General features: G+C 51.4%; 2 protein-coding genes across 38 annotated transcripts in view; both read right to left on the reverse strand.

Annotated features, from left to right (window-relative positions):
- Window positions 1-84: 84 nt before the first annotated feature.
- Window positions 85-8,398, reverse strand: NDST2 (N-deacetylase and N-sulfotransferase 2). 2 transcript variants are annotated; one of them, XM_019745812.2, is made up of 15 exons: window positions 8,045-8,398; window positions 7,308-7,408; window positions 4,485-5,815; window positions 4,217-4,304; window positions 3,762-3,916; window positions 3,391-3,576; window positions 2,987-3,115; window positions 2,674-2,856; window positions 2,487-2,583; window positions 1,990-2,113; window positions 1,689-1,863; window positions 1,332-1,502; window positions 1,106-1,215; window positions 809-911; window positions 85-711 (listed from the first exon to the last, which is right to left on the reverse strand). In XM_019745812.2, the coding sequence occupies exons 3-15, from the start codon at window positions 5,481-5,483 to the stop codon at window positions 586-588; spliced, it is 2,646 nt and encodes an 881-aa protein (XP_019601371.2). In that variant the 5' UTR covers window positions 5,484-5,815; window positions 7,308-7,408; window positions 8,045-8,398; the 3' UTR covers window positions 85-585. The 2 variants fall into 2 exon arrangements, with proteins under 2 accessions (XP_019601371.2, XP_019601372.1); XM_019745813.2 differs by having other exon boundaries at window positions 573-711; window positions 1,143-1,215.
- Window positions 8,399-8,770: 372 nt separating this feature from the next.
- Window positions 8,771-24,732, reverse strand: part of CAMK2G (calcium/calmodulin dependent protein kinase II gamma) — a 52,426-nt gene continuing 36,464 nt past the window's right edge. For 7 of the 36 annotated variants that reach the window (XM_074339597.1, XM_074339599.1, XM_074339595.1 and 4 more), the window contains 9 exons: window positions 21,751-21,783; window positions 19,508-19,660; window positions 18,361-18,405; window positions 16,805-16,853; window positions 15,494-15,607; window positions 13,381-13,456; window positions 12,921-13,015; window positions 11,227-11,471; window positions 8,771-10,739 (listed from right to left, as the gene is read on the reverse strand). In XM_074339597.1, coding sequence (XP_074195698.1) covers window positions 11,239-11,471; window positions 12,921-13,015; window positions 13,381-13,456; window positions 15,494-15,607; window positions 16,805-16,853; window positions 18,361-18,405; window positions 19,508-19,660; window positions 21,751-21,783 — 798 coding nt within the window. In that variant the 3' untranslated portion in view covers window positions 8,771-10,739; window positions 11,227-11,238. Of the gene's footprint in view, window positions 10,740-11,226; window positions 11,472-12,912; window positions 13,016-13,380; window positions 13,457-15,493; window positions 15,608-16,804; window positions 16,854-18,360; window positions 18,406-19,507; window positions 19,661-21,750; window positions 21,784-24,732 lie in introns of those variants that run through there. The other 29 variants (XM_074339612.1, XM_074339604.1, XM_074339608.1 and 26 more) reach the window with 12 other exon arrangements.

Consider the following 24,732-nt stretch of genomic DNA (forward strand, 5'->3'; position numbering starts at 1 on the left):
CCACGTGCAGATGAACCTTGAACCAGGGGACAAGTCTGGTACTTTAGTCTAGGTTTCTCCCACTCCAGTGAGGCAGACAAAACAGAAAAATAAGGATGTTTATTAAGGACATTTCTAGCCCACAGCTCGGGCTCACACTAGCTCTATGAGCCACTGTCCGACCTCTTCCCCATTCAATGTGAATGACATTAGGGAGGCCGGGCCACAGGTAGATGCCATTAATCCCACAGTAAGGGCTGCTTCCCACATCCAGGTATAGATAGATATACTCTGGGGATGAAGAGGGAAATCATTTCATTAATACGTTCCTCTATACCCTGCCTGGACGCTCTCATTCCTCCCTAACTTCCAAGACCATGGGTCAAAGGTGGCTAGTAATAATGTGGGGTACCAAGGGAAGCCCCTTTATCAGACCCCAGAGCTATGGGAAAGGGATGCCCATCCCTTCTCAGACATCCCAGACCTGGGGGCCACTGAGGTAGAAGGGGGTGGGGCCAGGCCACTTAAATCTCCCTTGTGGGCCCTGCTCTGGGCGTGCCCCTTAGGGAAGCAGAGGGCTCTTTGCTGGTACAGGAGGCTGGAACATCAGCCCAGACTGGAATGCTGCAGTTCTTCCCGAAGCCACGAGGGCACTGGCTGTCCAAGCCGGCTCAGCAGCTTCGACAGATCCAAATTATGGTACCGGAAAAAACTCGTAAGAAAAAGGCGGGACTGATAGGAGAAAAATGAAGGCAGAAATGGTAAGGAGTGGGACATAGAATCAGATCTTGGAGGTGAAGAGGGGTAACCTGCCCCAGAATTTACTTACCTCAGTGTCCATATCTGGGTACCTCCGGCCTTTACTCTTGCCTAGACAGCGAGTCTTACCACCTTCAAGTCCCTGGCACCAGAATCCCTTATCTTCATCAAACCTGCTCAACAGGAAGACGCCATTAGGTGGCAGGGAAAAAAAAATCCAAGCTCCATAAATGTACACTAACTCCCAGCCCACAGGGACACATGTCTCTCCTTACGAGAGGGTAAATCCATGTCTTCCAAACAGACATGATCAACCTGCCTCCCCATTTCCCTCACAGTCCTCCTCTCTTGGGTCATCCTCTCCCACCTGAGGGTCCGTGTGTAGTTCAGAAAGGGTGTGATACCCAGGAACTTCTGGATGCTCTCCATTGAAGCAGCTGGATTGGTACGCAGCTCTTGCCCATCCACAATCAGCAACTAGGGACAGGGATTAACCAATCCCTCTTAGAAGTGGTAGTTCCTTAGAAGCCTCTGGGCTGAAGGGACACGGAGGGGAAAGGGGGCCCAAATGAGGGCTATTGGGGGGACTGTACCTGTCCAGAGGGGTAGTAAGTCAGCCAGCGTTGTAGATGGGTAGAATAGTAGCCAGGGACAAGACAGCGGTTTTGCAAGGAGCGAAGTGCCAGCGGGGCCTGGGAAGAGGCTGAAATCACCTGGTAGAAGGTATAGTTCAGAGCAGCAGGGTCTCCATGTGCTCGCTGGTGCTGAAGGACAGGAGCAGTAAGAGAAGGGATTGGTGGTGTGATAGAATTAGTCTGCCCTCCTCTTGGCTCTGGTGGACAGACAGCATAGGCACCCTTCTCCAAGGCCTGATTTTCATTTCCCTCCCCTTATTCCTGTCTGTCTCCTCCCTCCCTCAAGCCCTAATGTGTCCCTAGCTTCAGGTTCACCTGGTACCAGGAGTAGGCCCTGTCAGCAGGGTTGGTGAGCACAGTGATGATCTTGGCTCGTGGGAGGAGGGCAGCCCCCCGCCGTGGTACAACTTCTGAGTCAAAGTAGGTAGCACTTTTTTCAAATAGGAAGTCAGTGCTGGCATTGGAAGGGATAGGGAAGAAGTCCATGTACCTAAGAAGGAGCGCAGAGAATGTGCAGAGTGAAGGCGCCAATGGAAGTGCTATGGAAGCTGGAATGGGGTATACTGGAGGAAAGGGGTGTTCCTCTGAGAAGCATTCCAAGGGGTCCCGGTCTCACCAGTCAATGCCCTTGTGATAGTTAGGGCTGTTGAAGAACTGAATCTCCTCAAAGGTGCTGGGGCTAGGGAAGCTGCTAGTCACAGCTGGGTGCAGGCTCAGGAAGAAGTGAATAGCTGTGGTTCCTAAACAGAAGAGAAAGCCCAGGCCATTGTGGGAGAGAAGAAGCCAGCTCAACAACATGAGCTTGAAGGAGGTGAGACAAGAACCACTCTTGGTAGTAAAAGCCCCTTAGGCCAAACTAGACTGAAAAAAGGAAAGTCTAAGAGAGGCCTAGGGAAGGGTTAAAATAGTGGTTCTCAGACATGACTATGCAACAGAATCACTTGTGGATCTTTAAAAAAAATTACCTCCACAGATAATTCTGATGTACAACCAGGGTTAAGAATCGCTGTCTCAAGAGGCTGGATTAATGAGGGGTGGGTATGAGAAAGGAGTTCCTTGACCCAAGATCCTGAGTTTAAGGCAGGGCAGAAAAGTTGACTAAGGATGATTCACCTGTCTTCTGGGGTCCCACAATGAGGAACTTGGGGAGCCGATCACAGGTTTTCTCCTTGGACCAGATATCTTTGTGCCTCTTGTCGTCACAGGGGTTCTGAAGGAGGCCAGGAAGCAGATAAGGCCTAATCTTTTCTTCCGTCCCCACCCCCATCATGTCTCTGGTCAGCCTGAGTTCCACCCATACCTGCCACAGAGGGCTTCGCTCTTGAGGGAAGAGTTCAAAGTACTTTCGTGCGAGAGGGACAGGAGGAAGGGTCTGCAGGCGCAGCCGTGTCCAGCACTGGAGGAAGCGCACCAGGCTCTCAAAGGTGTACAGGCCCAGGCGATCATTTCCGTAGTTGGACAGATGGGTCATAAATATGCTGATCTGCAAAGGGGGTGCCTGCATGTCAGAGTCAGAGAGCCCACCCCACCTCACAATTAGGTGCGGTGAGCAAAGGTCCCAGCCTACAAGCACTTTGGCTCTCCAATCTTCTAGCCCTTTCTCAGCACTTTACCGGATTAAGCAGCACTGTCAGAAAGAGCTCGCCACCTCGGATACTCCGGTCTAGTTCACGAGAGCCTCCGGGATACTCATTGTAGAAGATTGTGTGAGTGAAGAGGCCACATGTCTGCCGTGGCAGCACCTGGAGGGGAAAGAAGAAACAGGGCTAGATGAGATATGAAAGGTGGGTGAGGAGTGGAGTAAGGACCAAAGTCCAGAGGCATGAACATTCCCTGGGTTTGTGGAGGACTCGGTCTGAAGTTAATCAGACTCCTGCCAAGTGCATTATGACTTTTTACCCCTCTACCCCGTTATGTGGGTGAACTGGACTGGCAGCTGACAGAACACAAGTCAGTGCAGGTTGGAGGATGTCAAAATGTGGGAGTTGGATTCAAGTTTGTACTGGGAGTCCCTCACCATAATGCCGTTGTGAACGAAGCCACGGCGGTAGCGGGCAGGGCGGAGATGGGGGTACTCCTCAGTGCTGGTCACCTGGATGCCCCACACAGATTTCCAGGCCTCATAGAGCTGCGAGTGGATGGGGTACACACCCGAGTGGTGGGGGGCCACAGCATACCCCAGATCCGTCGGAATCCCATGCTCCTGGGAATGGCATAAACTCTTACCAGGACCTGGTGAGGTTTGGGGAGCAGAGGGTAAAGAGGGTGGGGATGCCTCCACAGAAAGAAAAATGGAAAGGGTAGGAAAAGGGTACCCCATTAGGGGAAGGTTGGAAAGAAAGCATTATCTCTGGGGAAAAGTATGGGGAAGAGATCCAAGGGTCTCACCAGAGCAAACTGTTTGTTGAGCCTCATCTGGTCAGCCAGCACGGAGCGATTATGGAACAGGTGTGGCTGCATGTGGCTCCACATGTGGGGGAACCACCAGAACTCTCTGCGGTGCTTCAGCAGCATGTCGTCCCCTGCGTCCTCCTCCTCTGTCCCTATGACCACACACTGACCACTGACCACAGCCAGTCGCCTCTGTGCCCTCCTCTGTTCTGTAACAACACTGACCCCTTTCCATCCAGGGTACGTCTGCCCACCTAAGACTGTCTATCTGCCCCTTGCCAACGTGCCCTCCAGCCGCCCATGCTCACCTAAATTCATACCCACTAGCTCCTCACAGCATTCTGACTCCAAATCTTGCCCATTTTCTCTAACTTGTCTCCCCAGGGACATGGACAGTGAAGGGACAGACCAAATAAGCCTGACATGCTGAAGGAGCAGGGGAATAAGCTCACCCGTATGGTAGAACTTGCCCGAGAAGCCCAAGTTGAAGGTGAAGTTGGGGACTAAGGTCCTGAGTTTGTTCTGGGTGGTCAACAGAGCCTGAGAAAAGTAGCAGGGACACGAGAAATCAGGAGAGAGCAACTGAGCAGGAGAAACCTGAGAAGTAGTGTTCTTCCTGCCTAGAAACAGCAGGGCTGTGTCTACGACAAGCTCAGAACCAAGGCAGGGAGTCTGACAGGGCAGAGCTTGAAACGGCCTCTGAGGAAAAGGAAGACTGACCTCCACGTCAGCCACCTTCATGCGGGTGCCTTCCTTGCCCACAAAGATGTCATCGATGTCCACCAAGACATAGCGGTCAAGGTCCAGGCAGAGGCGCTTGCCGGTGAGGTATGCGATCGCATCAACAAACACAAGTTTGTGGAGCCAGAAGGAAAGGCCATGGCCGAAGAGCACCCGCTGGATGCCATCGTGAAGCCCCAGGTCCTGTACCACCGTGGGAAGCCGGGCCCGGCGAGGCACCGGTCCTGGCACCTCAGCAGGCTGAAGGCTGGCAAGAAGCACTGGTTCATACGTGCTATGATTGGATTGGAAGATGGTCCAGTCATCGCCAGGCAGTGGCCCAGGCTCCAAGCGGCTGGGGCGTGTGAGGTGCAGTAAAGGGGCGGAAGGATTCACTTGGTAGTCCCGGAGCCCCAAGTTTGAATGCAGAAAAAGGGGAAAGCCCTTGAGCTGGGCACTCAGTAGGCTATGCTCATGGGCTCGGAAAAAGCCAATGATGCCCACACCGTACTCCACACAGTACCGGTCTAGCCGTTCCCGACTCCAGGCATCCAGGTTGACATACTTGAGCAGGTTCTCATAAATGACCAAGACATAGCGGCCATGGGTATGGTCAGTCAATGTGGGCATGTCCCCTCGGCCCGGTGCCAGCTCAGTGCTGTAACGAAAACGACTAGACTCCAAGATAGCCACAATCTCCTGCCCCAGCTGGGAGTATGCACTCTCCACAAACACAAGGACCACAGGTTCCGTTCGAGCTGTCTCTGGGGGCCTGGGAGGTCGTGGTGGGACTGGAGGACGTACAGGGCCAGAGCCAGCTGCCCCACCACTGCTGCAGTCTCCCAAGGGCAAAGGCAAGGGCTCCTTGGCCTTGGGGCTGGTGGACACGTAGTAAGCCAGGAAGCCCATGGAGCCCAGACTGAAAGCAATCAGCAGCAGTATGAGGCGGTGCAGTTCCAGCTGCCGAGCCAGGCGGACCACCTTCCACAGCTTGAGCATGGTGGGGGGGAGGCAGGGATGGGGACGACCTCAGGGACAGGAGGTAGGAAGGGTACAGGATGGGGCTTTCTTGGGAGGGTGGAAGGATATGAAAAGAGGGGAAAGGGATGCCTTCAGGGTCAGTTCCCCGAAGATGTGGAGACAAGTCCCCTTAGCATAGGGTAGGGGAGGGAGAAGGGGCAACAGGGGGCAACTGGACAGAGTCCATTGGTGTCAGGTCACCATGGCCCCCTGGCCCATAGCTTCAGGATGCAAATCTAGCCAGGCTCCACCCTTGGCTCGAGCTCCTCACATCAGAGGTCATCAGAGTTCACAATCTCGTCCCCTCCTATCTGTAAGGAACAGAAATCAATGGATTATTTCTCCCTTTGAAACTGTGTCATTAATCCATTACCCTCTTCACACATCTCTCTTACCTTCTGCTCACAGGATGATTTGTTCTCAAACAAAGAAAACAAAAATTGTAGAACACCACAATCTGAATCTCATACCTTAGCTTCAGAGGTTGTTTCCCTTCTTAGAATACTGTCTAGATTTCCCTCTCTGAGCTAAGCTCAGAGCTGGAGCATTATATTCAAGGGTTGGAAAGGAATAAATCATCAATAAGAGACCAAACAGCCCAGAAGGCTGAAAATGAACGTGTTCTGAAAGGAGTTCCCAGCCCATGACCGAGCAGTTAGGAGCTCAGGTCTTCCTATGAGGAAGGGACGGAAAGCCCCAGAAGTCTTATGCTCCAACAAAATATCAGATAAGAGGAAACTCGTGAGTTTGTTAATCTTCATCAATCAAACCCAACATCACAGGCTAACAGCATTAACGAACTTGCAGTCAAGTGGACACTATGGTGGGCAAATTCAAGAGGAAAGAGAAATGGTGCTAGCTAAACATTCTACTAGCTTCCAAACCCAGAACTTAGGGACTCTGTTTTCCACTGCTTGTGACAAATTAATTACTCATCCTCTGCCTTTCACCTCATCGTGCCAGTGTCAGAAGCAGTGATAAAAATGTAACCCCAGAGCAGGCCACATCACTGGGACCCGAGAAAAACCAGAGAGCTGAGTCTCTCTCCCTATCCACTCCAGTTCTCCTTCCTAACTTAGCCTAGGTGGTACTATACCCTCATCCATGAAAAGCTCAGAAGCGGCCTGAGCTAGCCTGGAGAGACATGAAGAACTGAGTTCTGTTACAAAAACAGCAAACTGAGTGGAGCTGGATGACAGAGCAACAGGACCTTAAGTAACATCCAACCAAAAGAGAGGAGTAAGGTCAGTGTGATGAGGAAACAGTTTTAAGGGACCTAATTTTGGATACTTTTTTCTTAAATGGATAGACTACTTCTAGAAGCTTTATTGTCACTCCCTACCATAGCCACTCCTAGTAAGGCCAGTGGCTGGCAATCCCTCTCAACCACCCACCCTCAAACATACACATCTCAGGTGTTATTAGGCAGAGACAGGGTCCTTCAGAATCGAGAGACATGATTTAAGAATAGTTCACCTTTGGCCTAGGTAACACTAATTGACATGAAAAGAGAATTGTGAGAGGGTCAAAATGGTGATGGGAAGGGGTGAGCCCTAAGAATTAGAGGCAACTCTGGGGGAAACACAGTAGTGAGAAGTCAGTGAAGGGTAAGTGGATACTGGGGGTGCATTAAATATAATAGTTAACATTACTGAGAGCTTACTCTTTGCCAGACCTTCTTCTAAGAGCTTTCCAAATATTTAATGCTCACACCAGCCTTAAGAGATAAGTAAGAGGTAGATACGATTGTTATCCCCATTTCACATGAGTAATCTTGAGGCCCAGAGAAGCTTAGTAACTTGCCCAAGATCACACAGCTCAGTCAGTGGAGGAACTGGGATTCCAAATCAGGCCTGCCAAGCTCCATATCCCGTGCTCTTCACCACTGCATTTTAGCTTCATACCTAGAAGAAACAGCAATATTTAGGGAAGTGGTGCGGAGGGAGCTATTGGTAGGAACAGGGAGTAAGGGGGGTGCTGTATGTGTGTGCAGCGGTGGGCGATTTCTGAGGGAGAAACCAAAGGGCTCATCCAGGCCTGGGCTGGGAGGGAGCCATAGTGACAGGGCTTGGGGAAGGCGGGGGTGTGGGCCCCGCGCTGGGAGATAAGCAGATGTTGTGGGAGGAGGGGATATCGAGTGGCGACACGGGCACGGGGGGATGGCACACCGGGGCACGGAAGGAGTAACGCTGCTGAGGAGGAATGTGGGGTCACAGGTGGATATGAAGACAGCACCGGATGTGGAGCATCAAAGGAGAAGGGGCAAGAGGCGCGATGAGGAGAGTCTGGGGTGACATCGAAGGCAGGCATTGGGCAGCCCCGAGGGGAGCAGGAGCCCCGTAACGAGGGAGAGAGCTGAGGAGTGTGGCCACTACAAGGGAGGGTAGTGAAAGGGTCACAGGGCAAGGGGCGCGAAGGGCCGCGGTGAGGGGCCGTCCAGGACCACCCTGAGGGTGGTTACGGTGGCAACAGAGGGGAAGTCTGAGGGGAAGAACTGCAGCCGACCGTGTGTGTGGGGCATAGCCTCAGGGGCAGCTCACCCGGCGGACTGGGCGGCCTCCCCGCTGTCCCCGGGCTCCGCCGCGTCCCGGGGCTGCCCGGCTTCCCTGCTCTCGGGGCCTCGGGCCGCGTCGCGGCGGCTCCGCCATCTCCCAGCGAACTCTCTGCCGCAGCCAGGCCCAACCACCGCTCCCACTGGGGGGAGGCGGCGCGCTGCCGCTCACGGCCTCCGCTAAGGTCCCCGCCGCCTCTGTGCCGGGCAGCCGCGCAGTCGAGCTGCCGGGCAGCCGAACCGTCGTCTGCAGCGCTCGGCCGAGCCTCAGCCTCGGAGACGGTGGGTTCCGCGCCCCAGCCGCAGAGGAGTACCCCCTGCTCTCCGCTCGGTGGCACAGTCTGGTGAGCGTCGGACGCCGCACCTCCCCGAGAAGGGGCGGGCCGAGGGGGACGGGCTCGTCCACTCAGCCCCGCGGAGGGGGGGAGGTGGGCCGGCCCACTGATAGAGGGGGCGGGGGCGACTCTTGGCGCAGGCGGGGCCTGAGGCGGGGCGAGACCACTGGCCCACTACCCAGGGCCCCAAATCCTTCCTCCCCTACCCCAAACTCGCCTCAGCAGCCCGGTGGGTTGGATGAGTTTATGAGGAAGTTTTATTCCAAAATGGGCCCAAAAGGAGGAGGGGAAGGTACATCTCTCTCCATCTGAAGCTTTGCAACCCAGGCTACTAAATTCTAAGCCTCTGGCCATAAGCCTCCAACAGCAGTAACACAATGTACGGTTTAAAGGTTATTTTATTAAATATCTTCAGTTCAAGGTTTCATTGTAACAAAGCTATGAAGGGTCTACCAACATTCAGAACAAACACTATTTTTAAATTATTTCTATGTCATCATGCAAAAATTCTGCATCAAATGCCTTCCATTTCCTGTTTAAAAGGTGACTCTTTTTTTTAATAGTCTATTGTCTATAGATGCCGACATTAGCCCCAGAAGAGGAGTAAGAATGCTAAGAAGTGGGGCTGGAGCAGCCATATGAAGCTATGGGTCTTAATGAACTCTAAGACCATTTGTCTTCAAGCCAGCAAAACCAAACCCTGTGGTGAAGGTGTCTTAGTGCTGGTACTGCAGGCTGCAGGGCAGGAAAGGGCTAGGGCCCAGGGGCTGGGGCATGCATGAGGTGCTCGAAGGAGCCTGGCTAAACCCAAGCACCAGCACCTGTGAGTCTGCTCTCTTCTCAGCTGGCTCCAAGGTAAACCTGTAGCTTTGTCTCTTTGAAGGTAGTCCAGGGAGCTGGGGTCTACCCATCTTTCCCCCAATAGTGCAGATAAGTTTGCAGAGTTGTTTTGGGGAAACCAAGGCCATGACCAATTGCTCCTCCATTATCTTCTCTGTTATCTGCTTAGAGTATAGATCTTTCCCTCCTGGAATGGAACTCCTTGAGCACAGAGAGGGACAATGAATGTAGGAGCCTTGGCTCTGGACACCTCTTTTGGGCACATGCAGGTGGTGGGGGGATGATGCCCATGCAGAACGTCCAGCAGTAAAGTCTATACTTCAGTTGGTCAGTAAAGAGGCCGCTTTAAAGAGGACACTTCTTGCCAAAGCAGTCAGGTCAATCTCAAAGACAGGAAAAGAGATGGACGTGCAGCAAGGGAATAGTAAGAAGGGAGGCAGCCCCGAGGGCAGCCTGAATGCATAGAGACAACCATCAACTCAATCCCGCTGCCTCACTCCTCCCATCCCACAGGGGCACTTGGCAGAGGGCCCAGGCCCAGATGAGGGTCAGCATGGGGACCACCACCATGAAAAGGCAAGACAAAGATGGTCCAGATCAGCATAGAAACAGAACTGCCAAAGGCAGCAAGGGGAGCCCTGACCAGGGTCTGGCTCTCTCCTTGCTAAGTTATAAGAAAACGAACACGAAGCGAAGCGGCAACCCCTCCCCCTTCCCCACTGCAGGGATTGGGCCTCAATGTCAGGGCCCACGTGCATTGTGCATCCTATAGAAATGGATGAGTGAGTACATGTCAGACTAGCACGAGGTTTCTCATCGGCTTCGTAGGGGACATACTTCCGCAGCACCAATTCTCTTCCTTTCTACACTAAATGGAACAGTACAGCAACATCCGGGCCCTCAGTCCTGAGGCCGCTGCTTCTCAGCTGCCTTCACAGCAGGCTGGGAGCTCTGTGTTCTCTCCCAAGTAGGTCTGATGGCCACGCTGTTCTCATCAGCCTCATTCTAGGCGCCTATGCAAATTCTGAAGAAGTCCATTCCTAGACCTGGGGCGGGCAGGCAGGCCACCTCAGGGGATGCAATCACATCACGGCCCCAAAAGCTCTGTCAGAGTTCTTGCCTGGTCCCCTGAGTCTATGGAGGCCAGAGGCCAAGCTCACCTCTTCAGGGCTGCTCATGCCAGGATGGGCATCATACAAACTCCTGCCTTCTTGCCAGCCCAAGGGCTGTCGGTGGTTTTAAAACGCATCATGGTATGGATTCCATATTTTTAAAACAATCTTTTTTTCTTTTTTTTTTTTTTCCTTAAATGTAAAAAACACCTCAGTACAGCAGAGACAGACACGAAGGGCGGGCGGGAGGGCTGCATGCAGGGGCGTGCATTGGCTGCTGCCGCTTTGTAATTTAATTGTTTTAAACCTCAAACGAACAGGACTGCCGCTGTCACTCAGGCCCTCCAGAGCCACTGGCTGCGAAGGTTCGACCTCCAGCTGGGATCTCCTAATGCCCCTGTCAAACAGGATAGACGTGGTAACAGAACAGAGGACAGTAAGCACACAGATGAGTTCCAGGGACTTAAACACACTACACATGTGGCCAAGTCTGCCTGAGAAGGTGGCAAATGGGGGAGAAGCTAGTATTTAAATATAACATTACCTCCCATTTGCTGAACCATGAACTAAATGCTTTACTTATAAGTATCTTATTTAATTCTCACAACTTAATGAGGTAGGCACCACTCTTTCCCTTTTTTTGACAGCTGAGGAAACTGAGGCTTAGGGAAAGGAAGTACTCTGTCCAAGGTCACCCAATCTGGAATCCTGGAGCTGGACCCAAGTCTGTCTGATTTCACAGCATAATTTCTGACAACCACATTGTCCAGCCCTGGCCATTCCTCTGGGATGGACCCTATCTCCTCCCCCAATCCCACCTCTCAACCGCCCCTTCCTCCTGACCCCACCTGTCCCGGCCCCTCTCCACCCCCCACCAGGTGCACCTGTGGCTGAGCTCACTGCAGCGGTGCAGCAGGGGCCCCTGAGCAGTGATAGTGGACATTGAGCCACTTGCCATCCCGGCGGTGCCAGACCCGGGTCTCCTCTGACTGGCTGGTGCGAGGCCGACCCTGCCCGTCGATGTACTGGGTGAGGCGGATGTAGGCGATGCAAGCTGCGTCCTCTCCAATCACGTGGACGTGAGGGTTCAGGATGGTAGTGTGAATGGGCTTGCTGTTCTTGGATAGGACTGCAGGGGGCAGGGCAGGATGGGGGAGGTAGGAGGGCGTCAGGCCGGGGCCAGGCACTTTCCTCCCAACCTTCTAGGTCTCAGCCCGTCTCCAGCAACAATTACCGGAGTCTCTATGTTCCCCCACATGCCTTCCAAAGGCCAGGAAACCCTACCACATTAATGTCAGTTATCCAAAAGGAAGAGAAAGGTGGGGAACAATGATAATAGCAGCTACTACTTTTTAATCAGACATTGCTCTGGGGGTTTTACATGCATGAGCTATATTCTTTGGTCAATATTAATCTCTTTGTTATAAGGAGATAGGCTCAAGGAGGTTAAGTAACTTGCCCAAATCACAACATTTGAACTCAGGCCCACCTGACTCTCAACTGAAGGCTATGATCTCTCTACTCTGTCAGGCTGGTGTTTAGATTTCATAAGGGTTGGCTTGTCCCTAATTAGGGCTGTAGAGCAAAATCAAGAACTTAAAATATTTAAAATTGATTTGTGATTAAAAAAAAAAAGTCCAAAGTTAAAATAGAATCATTGAATTCAAGCTCAGGATATTCCTAGGGTTCCCAGTATCCTCTGGGGGAAAGCCAAAAGAAGTTGGATTGCCATTATCAGCAAACACTGAATTGTGTTACTTTTATTGAGATTCACATCTTAGTTCAATTCAAATGTTAGAGAGGGGCTACATGAAACCTTGCCCAGAGTTTCTATAAACTCCGGAATTGCTTCTGGCTAACAGAATTACTTAGATAATCTAGGGTTTACATTTGCAGCTGAGACATAGAGGAGATGACCGTTAGAAAACAGTGACAAAATAAAATTCAAGGCGCTATGGGGAAGACCCAGGATAAAGGAAAAGAAAAAAATAAGGTGGGGAGGGTCTTAGAAAGTAGAGAGCAAAAATGAGAGGTGACGACTCAGCTTATCCCTTACGACGTCCACAAACTGTCCAGCGTATAACCCCCAGCCAGGACGCCTGTCTCTCTCGATATTCAGGAGGACCCTAGCCACAACCTCCAATTTCACATATCACCAACAGTGCCGTTACTTGCTTGCACATTCTTATCCTGGCATTAATTTCCTCTAATGTGAAATCTGAGACACAGAGCTTCATTATTACTTGGGGAGAACATCTCATCCTCATAGCAAATAGTTTCTCATCATCTTGGAAAGAGGTGAGGTTTAAAGAAATACAGTGACCCTGATTATAGCAGCTAGCGTGGCCCATGAGGCAGCTGCAGAATGAAGCGGCACGTGGTGCTGTGGAGCCAGGCCCTCAAAGGTGCTATCTAAGACCATTCTCAGGGCACAAGGAGGCAAGCACACAGATCAGGGTGCAGCAGGCAGGTCAAATAAGGGAAAAGCGGGCAACTGGGAAGAGGAGTGTGAGCGGGGACAGAGGCAAAGGGGGTGAAGGGGCAGGCAGGAGTATATCAGCAGCACGAACCCACTCACGATTCTCAAAGTAAAACTTATGGAAATCCATTCCCTCCACGAGGTTACCAAGGGCCTCAGGCTCAAAGGAAGTGAGGCCTGGATCGCAAATCTTCCTGCAGGAAAAAAGAGAAAAGTGGCCTGTCAGTGTTCTGTGGGAATTACCTGTATATTTCAGCCTCGTCAGCAGTGTCTGTCCTGCAGCAGGTTCGCTGTGGGCTAGACCTGAGAAGATGGCTAAGAACTTGGGGGCTTGCCTGCTGAGCTGCTTAGCCCTGCCCCTTCAGCCCACCACCAGGACACCGCAGGCAGGCTGTCATAGGGTATCCAACTGGAAGGGTTCCCAGCCTAGTGGCCGGGTGTTTAACTCAGACACTGTGCCCAAGGCCCAGCCTTCCCTGTTCCCAGGGTCCTCGCTGCTTTTGGGAGGAGGAAGAAGCCTCCAGAGACTTGGATCTCAAGGAAATGGGTCTCTACTCACGTGTAGGCGTCAAAGTCCCCATTGTTGATGGCCTCAATCAGTTGTTCTGTGATCTTAATGATCTCCTGTTTTCGCACTGTGGGGGGAAAACACCCAGCAATTTACCTGTGTGGGACTGGGGAGCCCCCAAGTGACGGAGAGGCCTCCCCAGCACTTCAAGAATCCCCTGTGACCTCTTTGACAAAGGCCTCCCTCTTCTCTGTCTTTAAGGCCCTTTGCAGGAAGAGTGAGCCCACCTTTTTCTCCATCCTCCCTCTGTTGTCTGTAGAGCTAACGACCCCCTCCTCCTGAAGTCCACCCGTTAGTTAGGGTTCTCTGGCCTTTGTCTCCATCTCCATCAACAACCAGGATGCAGAAAACACTCATGTCTTTAACAGCTGAGGAGCCTGGCACATCATTAATACTCTGGCCAGAGTCTGTATCCCATCCCCAGAAGGTTCAGCTTCTCTAAGAAGCATCTCCCGATAAGGCTGTTTCCACCACCCACTTATGTCTCTCACCTGAAGGGGCTCAGTCAGGTCTCAAATACCATACCCCCTCTCCCCACCCAGCCCTCACTCAGTGGTCCAGAACCTAGCCCTGGGCAACAGGCAGCCTGAGAGCAGAATCTAACCAGGGATGAAGGCTCCAAAAGGATGAACAGAGCCCTAGGATGGATGCTTAATTCTCTTCACGCTGCTCATCTCCTCCACAGGGCTCTTCTGGGATAAAGGATCTTGGAACTATAAACACTCTTGTTAAATGGACGCTCGCACCAGAGAGATGACACCGTTTACCCTAGACACGCCTTGGAAAAGCTCTAAAGCTCATACCAGCTCTCATGCCAGGATGTGTCCCTCAGGAAAACCAAGACAAGGCTCACACTGACAGGCAGGCAGAGTTGATGCCCTCAGAGCCCTCCACCCCATCCCAAACCAAGGAGCAGCTGGTGACATCCTGCACTCATGGGCACCCCACTTACAGGGAGAGTCACAATTAGCAGAGGGTGCTGCCAGGGTAAGGGAGGGCTCGGCCTGAGCTCGGGCTAACCCTGACCAGAACCCTGGGCTGGCCCAGGCCACGAGCCTTTCCTCACAGGAGCCAGAGGCTGCAAGACAAATGCGAGTATTATAACAGCACAGCCCAGAGGCACAGCTGGGAGAGGGCAGCACAGCCAAAAGTACAGCCAGGAGGGGGCCCCACAGCCATCAGCACCTTCAGGGGGGCAATCCCAGGCGAAAAAGCAGCAGGTTAGGGGAACCGACAAGCTCTATCCACTTTACAGAGGTAAGCAGGTATGTGTATACACACACACACACACACACACACACACACACACACACACCCCTCCAACCCCACCAAACCCATCTGTAGGACCTGACTGGGGCCCTATGGGTGAAGAGGATTGTGTTTAGAAACACTCAAAGGATAGATGGTAGGAGAAAAAGAAGCAGACAAAGGCATAATCTAAAAATACAAATTTTTAGGCACAACTGAAAACATACACACGAGCTACCATTAACCCAGCAAGGCATCATCATATCAAGACACTATACCATCTCATTTATTTTTCATGACAATGCTATAAGGTAAGGGCCATTTTATTCCCACTTTACAGGTTAGGAAAATGAAGCTCTGGGAGGTTTAATCTACTTCACACATTTCTGACGGTAGTGTAGCTGGGATTCAAATTCAGATGTGTCTCACCATCTGTCTCACCCCAAGCCCTAATATGACATGCTGAGCCTCAGGAAACACCACATCCTAACATGGTTTCCGGGCTATGGCAATTTCACTAGCACCCCAGCTCCCATCGCCTCTGACCTGACTTCCGACTTGGCCTTTCTTCCTGGCTCGCTGCTGAGGCAAGGCCCACTGACATCCCAGAGACTTTCTCCTCTTCCCACCACTTCACATTCTTCCACCCACTCTTTTTATGTCCTTGGGCCCCGGTCTCAGGGGCCCCTGCCTGGTGAACAGCATCTCCAATCAGCTCCCCCACCTAGCAGAGGCTGAGCTCCCAAAGCTTACTAAAATGGAGAGCTGGGCTGGGCTGACACCTCTGGGGGGACCCCTGAGGGGCTTCAGATGAGCCAGGGAGACGGAAGCCAGACTGTGCCTCCCTCACACTTACTGGCTGAGGAGCAGAGAGAAGGCTGGGGCTGCATGCCTGCAGAGGGGGCTGTTCTGTCCCGGGAGCTCCGTCCTTCAGGCACCGAGCTGCCATTCCCAGTGCGGAGCGGGGCAGCTAGCCAGCCAGGGCAGGGCAGGGCAAGGCAGAGCAGCCAAAACAAACAGAACAAGGCAGGTGAGCGAGCAAGCCGGACAGGACCCGAGCCCGTGGCACTGCAGAGCCGGGGCAAGGCGACGCCTCGGACTGCTGTGGACACTGGACCACATCCCACGCCGCCACCTGTGCCAGAGAGGCCTCCCAGCCAAGAGCCCCAGGGAGGTGCAGACCTGGGCGGTGGCTTCCACTGGAGCCTTCAAACAGCCTGTACAAGGACCCCTGCCTCCAGGAAAGCTGTCCTAGGGGACTAGGCTACAAGGCCAAGAGCCCAACAGTGAAGGAGCCACTTCCTCTGCCAGCATCGCCAGAACTGAACTGATCTGACTTTCATCCCAGAAATGCTGAGCTACTGTTCTTTACTGCCTTATACATTTACGCTTCTTATTTTTGGGGATTCCCAAAGGTTTGGTGCCCCCTCACTGCCCCTGGGCATGCTCTGTCTTGCAACATTCCTCCATCTTTTCTGAGAGCCTGGCATGAGGTCACTTACTGAAGGCAAAGGGAGCTATTCCAGGAGGCTAAACCAAAAAGTAGGACAGAGATGCCCAGTGGTCTGGCCTGCAACGTCTTCCCACACGCCCTGGCACTCTGGCCAGGCCCAAGCTTAGGTTGGCGGTCCTCACAGGATCACCAGGACATAACCAAATGTGGTTCTGACACCGTCCTTCATGCCAAGGCTTTGTGACAAGAGTGAGCCACTCATCCCAATGTGCCTAGGACTGTTTCTGTTTTAAAGCCTGAAGTTCTACATCCTGGGAATCACTTCAGTCCTGGGGAAACTGAGACAATTGGTCACCCTACTTATGACTCAAGACATTTGTGGGCTACTTCTGCAGGGACTCAAGATATCCCTGTTCTGGGATGTCACATCATTATCAGCAACAGGAACAGTTGCCTGAGCCCTGGCCCTGGATAGGCTCAGGAGAAGCTCTAGTTTAGCTATTCCCGACTTGGGATCAAAGAAGAGATGCCTCTTGCCCTGCCCAGCAAGACAGGGGCCTCATAGCTTGGCTCTTGGAAAGTAGCCAAGTCCACTCCTGGGGTATAAGGAGCCACCAATTTCAGGACTGAGGGCAGACACGGCAGGTACTCCATTGGAGCCAAGGTACCTGGAACACTGCTGGGGTCCCTTCCCCACCAAGGACCAGCACCTACCTTTGAGCTCCTCATCTTCCGTGGTGGTATTGCAGCTCTCTGTGGAACCCTAGAGTCCAAAAAGAACATATTTTTATACACTCAGGTCCTTGGAAACCAGAGGAACCAAGCAGAACAAAAGCAGAGCATGTGCTCCTACAGTAGGTGCAAGGAGGAATCATAGAAAGTTCTATTTCCACCCTTGCCATCGGACTTACAAAACTTTGGATTCTCAAACTCCCTTCCTAGTCTCCCCCAACTCAATAAATGGCACTATCAATGCCCTTATTTGGGCTAGAGTCATCGCCTAGATTTGATGCTAGGTCGATCCTTCTCTTTCTCTCATATCTCAATTGTACCATCTAAAATCAAATCTGTCAGTTCTACCTCCAAAGTAAATCCCCTTGCCTCTTCTCTTCAAATACACAACTGCAACCCGAGTCCAAGCTACCGATAGCTAGCACCTGAACAACTAAAATCACTTCCTGGTCTCCCTGTTTCCACACTTGCCTCCTCCCCTAAGTTCTTGCCTACCACATGGCCAGAGTGGTGTGTCAAAGAATAAATCAGGCTATATTACTCCGCTGCTGAGAACCTCCCCTAGCTTCTTGTTGCTGCTGGAATAAAATGCAAATGCCTACACAGTCCCACATAGCAGGCCCTGCCCACTTCTCCAACTTCATCACCCTCCTGCCACCCCAGCCCCCACCCCCCAGCCCCTGGCTCACGGCACTCTCAGCTCTGCTTGAGTTCGTCTATTCTATTTCTTCATTCCATGTACATGCCAAGCCCCTGCACTTGCAGTTCCCTCTGTCTAGGGCACTATGCCTCCGTCAGCCTGGTGGTCTTGTTCCCATTGTTTAGTTCAAATATCACCTCCTGAGGGAGGCCTTTCCCTGACCACGTAATCAAAGGCCCTGTTCACTCTCTCTTTACTTTGTGCCATTTTCTCCTTACCACTTATCACTACTGGATTTTATCTTATTTACTTGGTTTTTGGCTTATTATCTGTCTCCCCCACACGTATGGAGAGGGATTTTGTCTCGTCACTTCTGTAAACCAGAGCCATGGATGGTTTGGGGCTCAATAAATACTTGCTACTGGTGGTGAGAAGGAGACAAGGTTATTGAGGGCATAAAGGGTGAGGCCTCAGACTGCAGCATGCCCTGGGGTCTGATCACACTCTTGCCTGTTTTTCTAGCTAACATGTACGTAAATCTCATTGAAACATTACAAGTCATGGAGGACAATTCTATTATCATCATCTCCCATTTACAGATAAAAACCTCGAGGTACAGAGTAGTAGAGGGTCTTATCCAGTGGCCCAGGGCCAGGACTCAAACCCAGGCCTGTCTGAATACAGAACCCGAGCTCAGAATCACTGAGGCATAGTGAGTGCCCTTCCTGGCAATGGAGGGACAGTGTGCCTACACATCACCCCCAGCCTAGACTCTGCAAACACCCTGCCGTGAGGGGCAGCCTGTCGGCTGCTATTCCCAGGACCCTTGACCCTGTGACGCAGCCCACCTGTTTCCTGCTGACACGGAAAGCAGGAGACAGGCTCAGGATCCACTCACCTTGATCCCATCTGTAGCGTTGTGCACCACGGTGGTTTGTGGTTCCTGTGAGAGAAGACGAAAATTACCCTCTTGACCCAGGGATAGACTTCCAGCTCTTCCCTGAGAGACCCCACTCCTACCCCAGTACCCTCAGCGTCCCTATGATCACTGAGGCCAGCCCACCAGCCATTCTCAGAAGACAAAATATCCAGACTCAGCTGGGTCCCAGGGAGCTGGGAAGCCCCGATTTAGGAGACAGCACTGGCTAGTAAGAGAGGCCTGGCACTTAATGGAAGCAGGTACCAGGGAAGCTGAGAGGATGAGGGCCTCTGTCCCTGATTCCTGCTAGTTCTGAGTTTTCTTTCCCCATAGGACAAGAACACTGGAGGAGCTATGGGGCTGAGGGCACAGGCTGCGCCCTGCCAAGTGTTGATTGAGGGGCACACAGGAAGCAGGGACACAGGGAGAGTGGACGAAGGTCTCCCAGGAAGACCCCGGACGCTCCTCAGCAAGCTGAGCCCAGAGAGCTGCCTGCTTCACCTACCTTCTGCCTTCCCCAGACTTCCTGTCCCTACGTCACCATGTCAGGCAGCATGAGGGTCCACAAGAAGTAGAAGGAGTAGCAGACACAATTGCCTTTCCATTTTTCCTAGCCATCCCTCCTGCCCACTCTCTAGTTAGTTGTTGCTAGCAGAGAGCTCTGAGAGTACACAGTGACCCTCGGATGAGGCCAGGGAGAACTCAGCATGGGCAGCGTGGGCTTCTCCAGAAACCCACAGATCAGCACTCTTTGGGGGTGGGGGTGGGGGGTGGGAACCCCAGCCCTTCTTGTTCATGGCTTTGCAAAGGAAAGGCTGAGGCAGATTTCACAAGGAGGCCTCTAAGAACAGATGGACAGGTTCCAAGAAAGCTCCTACCCTCTCCTTTTACTAGCAACTCACCTTCCAGGCCCCCACAGCAGACCCACAGGGGGCCCAGCCTGGGGCTGGGAGGTGGAGCTGAGAGCCCTGAACTCCTCCCCCCAACAGCGAAAGGAGCAGGAGCAGCACTCTGCCGTGCAGGAGAGAGCATGGTCGGGCGGGACAATGAGTGGAAAAGGGTCTATAGGCAGTACACACAGCAGCCTGCTCTACAGGGATCAAGAAAGGAAAAGGGCCAAGGAGACCTGGGAGGGAGGGCAAGAAGAGGAAGCAGGAGGGAGCGGGAGGCAGCCAGGGGCAGGGGCAGAGAAGCTGTAGTCAGGAGGTACCATGGCCGTCTGCAAGGGCGCGGGCTCTTGGGCTGGGCTTACGAGACTGTTTTTGTTGTTGCTCTGTGGCTGAGACAAGAAAACAGATGGTTTAGTTCCTCTAGAGTCACCAAAGCAGCTCAGGTTCGACTCCCAGACCTCCCTTGCCCCCGGCCTGGCCCAGAAGAGCTGGGCCTGAGGTGGCCTCCATAACACTATGCACATGGGAGCAATGGTTGGAGAGATGATCGGAGGAGGGGAGTATTTGGAGGGGTCCAGAGACCTAGCTCTGGAGGCATCCTCAAGGTGGGACCGGCCCAAAGACTTGTTTTAAAGCATCTCTTCAGAAATCGCTGCTTATGCCAGATGCCGTATCATCTTCACCCAAAGAAATGCAGGATCTACTCACTTTACAAAGGAAAAGGAGGGTGGTTTTTAAGAAAGCAGAACAATATTCAGAAACTCTGGATCCTCTGTCTTGGGGCAGTCTCCTGCTGCCCTTTCAACTTGCCACCTGCATTTCTTTTCCCCTAAAACACCAGCTTGAAGTCTAATCGGAAAAGAAGAGACAGAAAATCTGGCCTAGGAGATGGTGTCCAGAGAGGAAAGAGATGGAAATGGATACAAAATGCATCTACTGACCCCAGGGAGCAGAGATAGGGCTTTGCTGTTGGCCTTCCTGCCTCATTACTCTTGGACTTGGTTAGCTGGGCGCAATGGCCGAGTTCTAAGGTGGGGCAGGTGAATCCAGGCGGGGGCTATGACTGCAGTCCCAGAACGTAGCCCCAGGAAAGAGCAGGCTGCCAACCAGGCTAACATTCCTAACGGCAGAGACCACCAGGATGTCTCCTTGTGTTTCCAAATGTTACACTGAATGGCACAGCAAGGGAGGGCAAGGGGAGGATGGCAAGGAAGGGAGGGGGTCTATCTCTAGGGCGGGCAGTCGTATCCATGCTCTCTGCCTCTTACGGTCCCCTAATCAATGCGCTCAGTCCCAATGGAGGTGGTGACCACTGAGAAGCAGCCTGAGGCCTGCGAGTTCTTTAACAGGTACAGAGACAAACACGTGGTTACCATCTCTGCACAGGGCACAAATGAGGTCACACATGAGAAGCCACCAGACTGTCCTCTCCTTCTAGCCTGGGGAGGCCTCCTTTACGGCCCCTTGGACCAGACCTGAACCCATCCATGCCTAACTTACCGTCAATGGCTGAGATGTCCCCAAACCCAAGGCTAGGCATGGAACTTCAAGCTAGGAACCAAGTGCTATAAGACTCCATTGAACTCTGCAGGCTGGAGAAGAGGGGTCCCAGGAATAGTCAGGATGTGGGTCTAAACTACTGTGAGCTCTGCTCTCTTCCATTCCCACCAGGAAAGAGTAGAGCCCTCCTAGCTCAGCCGCTGACACGGACCTCCTATACGGGACTAATTGCACATGTTTGTCTTGCCCACAAAGCCCAGCTGAGACAAAGAGCCTGACATGTGCAAGGACTGCAGGATGTCGTAAACCCTGCCACATCTGTAGAGGGCTTGGATGTCACCCAGGTGGCCCCACTTCTGATTTTAATGGATGGTTTCAGAATGATTCAGGATGTCGGGTTTCTCTTGGTGCCCTGTGTCCCATGAGAAAGAAGATGCATTCTCTGTTGTCTTTCAGCTGTTCCCTGAGGGCTGGGTGGGAAGGATGACACATTGGGCACAGCCTGCTAATGTGCACTGGCACAGGGGACAAGGCCAGGAGAGTGAGACTCAGAGCTGTGAGCTTACAACCAGCTCTTCTGCCCACCACACAGATGTCCAATGGCTGCCAGTCTGTGGGATGTGGCTGTTTGTGCCCGGTGAGCAGGGCTCTCCTCCTGAGCGACAGTGAGGGTCTCTCCTTGTGCTTGCCACCTGGCTCCAAATCCCTGCCCATTTCACTTCCTGCCCTGGGCTGCTAGATGCAGTCCAGGCCCTGCAGCGGGGGGTGCCAACCACACATTCCAATGCCCACTTTTTAGGCCACTAGGAGACCTTGGACAATGGCCCCCGCCTGGCAGGATAGGCCACACCTGCCCACCCAGCACAGACATGCAGTGAGGATGAGTGAAGCACACGCACATGGCAGAATGGGTTTGCGTGGCTGGCAGGCGGGCACAGGCAGCATGGAGTGGGCGGATGGGTGGGCAGGCAAGGCTCACCATTAGGTGCACGCTGGAACTCGACTTCCTTTTCTGGACACACCACAGCAAAAGGGAAAGAGAAGGGGAAAGAGGAGGTAAGAAGAGAAGCACAGAGACACTGCAGGTTAGTGCACCAGCGTGGGCTCTGCCTCAGGAGAAAAGAGCAGAAGAAGGAGACCTGGAGTCCAGCACCCAAAAGGGTGAAAACAGCACCTAGACCTCCAGGCAGACCCTGGGAGAGGAAGAACTGCTTGCTGTCAGGTTCACAAACACACAGTTAGTATACCCTGAGATGTCTTGGCCTTGCTCAGAGAAAGCTTCTTGAGGAGGTTGAGTCACAAGTCTTCGAGGGTAAGTACCATTTTACTGCAAATTTACTTAGAAGTTTGGGCTTAAAAGGCCAGCTCGCCTATAAGGTTAATAATTTTCTCTCATTACTAAATCTGCCTGAAATTTGGGTGAGCAGCTACCAGGTACACAGCAAAAGTTACTCTAGGCCATCCTCAGAATAATAACATTTGGCTTTTGAACCTAGACTTTTTCGCTGCTCCCCTACATTGCTTTTCAGATAAAGATGTTGAAAATCATCTGACAGTTATTAATAAATTTTGGCATCCCTTTCTTTGTCGCTATGGCCATGCTCATGTGTAAGATTTCAGTGTTTGATTGCATTCTGCAATCCGCGGGAAATGCTGGTGATTCAAAAGGCAGTGATTACAAAGGCACAGAGATGTAAACTACAGGGAGGGCTGAAAGCAGTGATTCCTCGGTCTTCACCAGATGCTCATGGACTTTATGTTCCGGTGTAACAAGAGCATAAAAATAAAGGCCACATGGAACACTGAAAACACATCTCAGAAGACTGTCTGAAAGGTGAAAGGTAATTAAGAATTTTATAATTAGCTCGCTGCGAGACAGACGTCCCCTTGGACCATGTCTGTCTGCTGTTCGACTTGCATATCCATTGAACAATATCGAACAAGTACTCACTGAGGGCTGTTCCAGGTACAGTGAACGTATCAGATAAACATTCCTACACTCAAGGGGGTGACACTCTACTTTAGAAGACAGTTTCGGAACTGTATTGTAATTCAAAAGAAAGGGACCACCATCAGTATTTAAAAGGATAGTCCACAATTTAGATCTAAAGAAAAAGAAAGCCTAAATATAATTAGGACTTTTTTTCATTAGCCTTTCCTATATGCCCAAACATAGGATGAGATTTTACTTCCAAAATAATACCTCAAACAGAGGGAGTTGCTTACATTCCTATATACACTTATCTATCCCTTTATCCAGCTAGAGTAGTCTTAACCCTTTGAAGGAAGGTCCATTATCTTATCTATCCTTGCAATCTCCATGGCGCTTAGCCTTAAGGTTAGCATACAATCAACAAGCCTTTGCTGAGCTGAACTGGGTCTGCTGATTGGTTTTGCCCTAGGCGAAAGCAGAGCACAGGTTTCTAACTTGCCCAGAATCAGATCAGTGAACTCTGCAGGGGAACAGACCAGGCCCAGTCTTGGTTCTTGTGATTTTCAGGGGCTTGTCCTCCAAGACCACTGCAGGTCGCTTTCACCAGGAACCCTGCTTTAGGCAGCACTTTCAGCTGTCACCTAACGAGGAGTAAGTGCTCAGCTTTCTCCTCGCTGGCTCTTTTCCCTAAACTGTCCTGCATGAAAACCCGAGATAATCCTTTTCTACTCAAGGGTTAGCTTCTACCAGGTGAGTAGACTTCTTCCAGTTCCTCTCCATCCTTCCGGGGGTTTTGCCCTCCGCCATGCACAGCCGGGCTCTTTCTCAAGCAGCACACTGCAGCACTGTTTAAATACCAGATCATTTCTAAAGAACCACATCTTACTTATATTTAAAAATTAAATATTAATATTTATTTAAAATTTAAACCAGAAAAGAGCTCAAGCTCCTTTCCATACTTAAACAAATATTCAAACAGTACTAAGGAAATAACTGTATCCTTTCTTTCTTTCCTTCATTATTATTTTAAATATTGGGTGGTCCTTCTGGCCTGGGACTAGCAGAATGCACAAGTCCTCAACGAGGGACCTCTCGGGATCTGAGAGTTTGTGGCCCCTCAAGTGTCGTCCTCACAAGTGGCTCTCGCTCTTCCACAGACCCTGGGTCACTGGAATCCACATTCGAAGAAACCTAACCAGAACCTGAAGTCCCCAAATTCAAGAGCTCCAATCGATGCTAATATTTGAGCATCTTGTGAAAGCTGCTGGACAGTGAGCTGGAAACCACCCTATGGGCCTAAGCAGGAGCTGGGAAAGGAAGGTGGGGTCTAAAAGAAAGATCCAAGATGCTGACAACAGCTCAGGATCTTCGGAGCCACTTTACAGGCCTCCTTCATAACACAGGGTATCACCCCAACTTTTAAGAGGACACCGAAAAGTCAAACCCCGTACGTCCTGCTTTCATCCCTTCCTCAGCACTTTCATCCTACCGTGTCACTGTTACATACTTGTTCCTGATTTATAAAAGGACTGTGGCCACATTACAAGCAATTTGGAAAACAGAAAAGAGGGGAAAAAAAATCCATAATCCTATATATAATCTACAAACACACTGCTTTTTTAAAACAATATTTAGATGATAGTATATTATGTCCCACTTTTTCCACTTAACAGAAAACATTTCTGTCATCATATATCATGACAATGAATAACTTTGTAATGGTCTAGTAAGGATTTCCCATAATTACTTAGTCATTATCTTATTGGCTTTGGAGATTGTCTCCAATCTTTTCAGTTATAAATAATGTCATGTTGAACATCTTTTTGTTTTCAGTTTTTCTATATTTTGAACTATTAATCTGGGATAAATTCCCAGAAGTAGAATTAAAGGATAAAAAAGGTAGGAACATATTTTTATGGCTTTTGACACACAGGCCGTTTTACAAAATCATTCTGATTTGCACTTTAATCATGAACTTAAGAGTCAAAAATGGCACTTCGTTTAAACTTGTATTTCTCTGATACAAGT

This window comes from Rhinolophus sinicus, linkage group LG07 (genome assembly GCF_036562045.2).
Source record: "Rhinolophus sinicus isolate RSC01 linkage group LG07, ASM3656204v1, whole genome shotgun sequence".
Lineage (NCBI taxonomy): Eukaryota > Metazoa > Chordata > Mammalia > Chiroptera > Rhinolophidae > Rhinolophus > Rhinolophus sinicus.

Coding starts and splice junctions, on each gene's coding strand:
- NDST2 (XM_019745812.2), bottom strand. CDS start 5,483: ATGCTCAAGCTGTGGAAGGTGGTCCGCCTGGCTCGGCAGCTGGAACTG. Junction 3,917..4,216: donor GGGCAAGTTCTACCATACGG/GTGAGCTTATTC, acceptor GTGTGGTCATAG/GGACAGAGGAGGAGGACGCA. Junction 3,577..3,761: donor TCAACAAACAGTTTGCTCTG/GTGAGACCCTTG, acceptor TGCCATTCCCAG/GAGCATGGGATTCCGACGGA.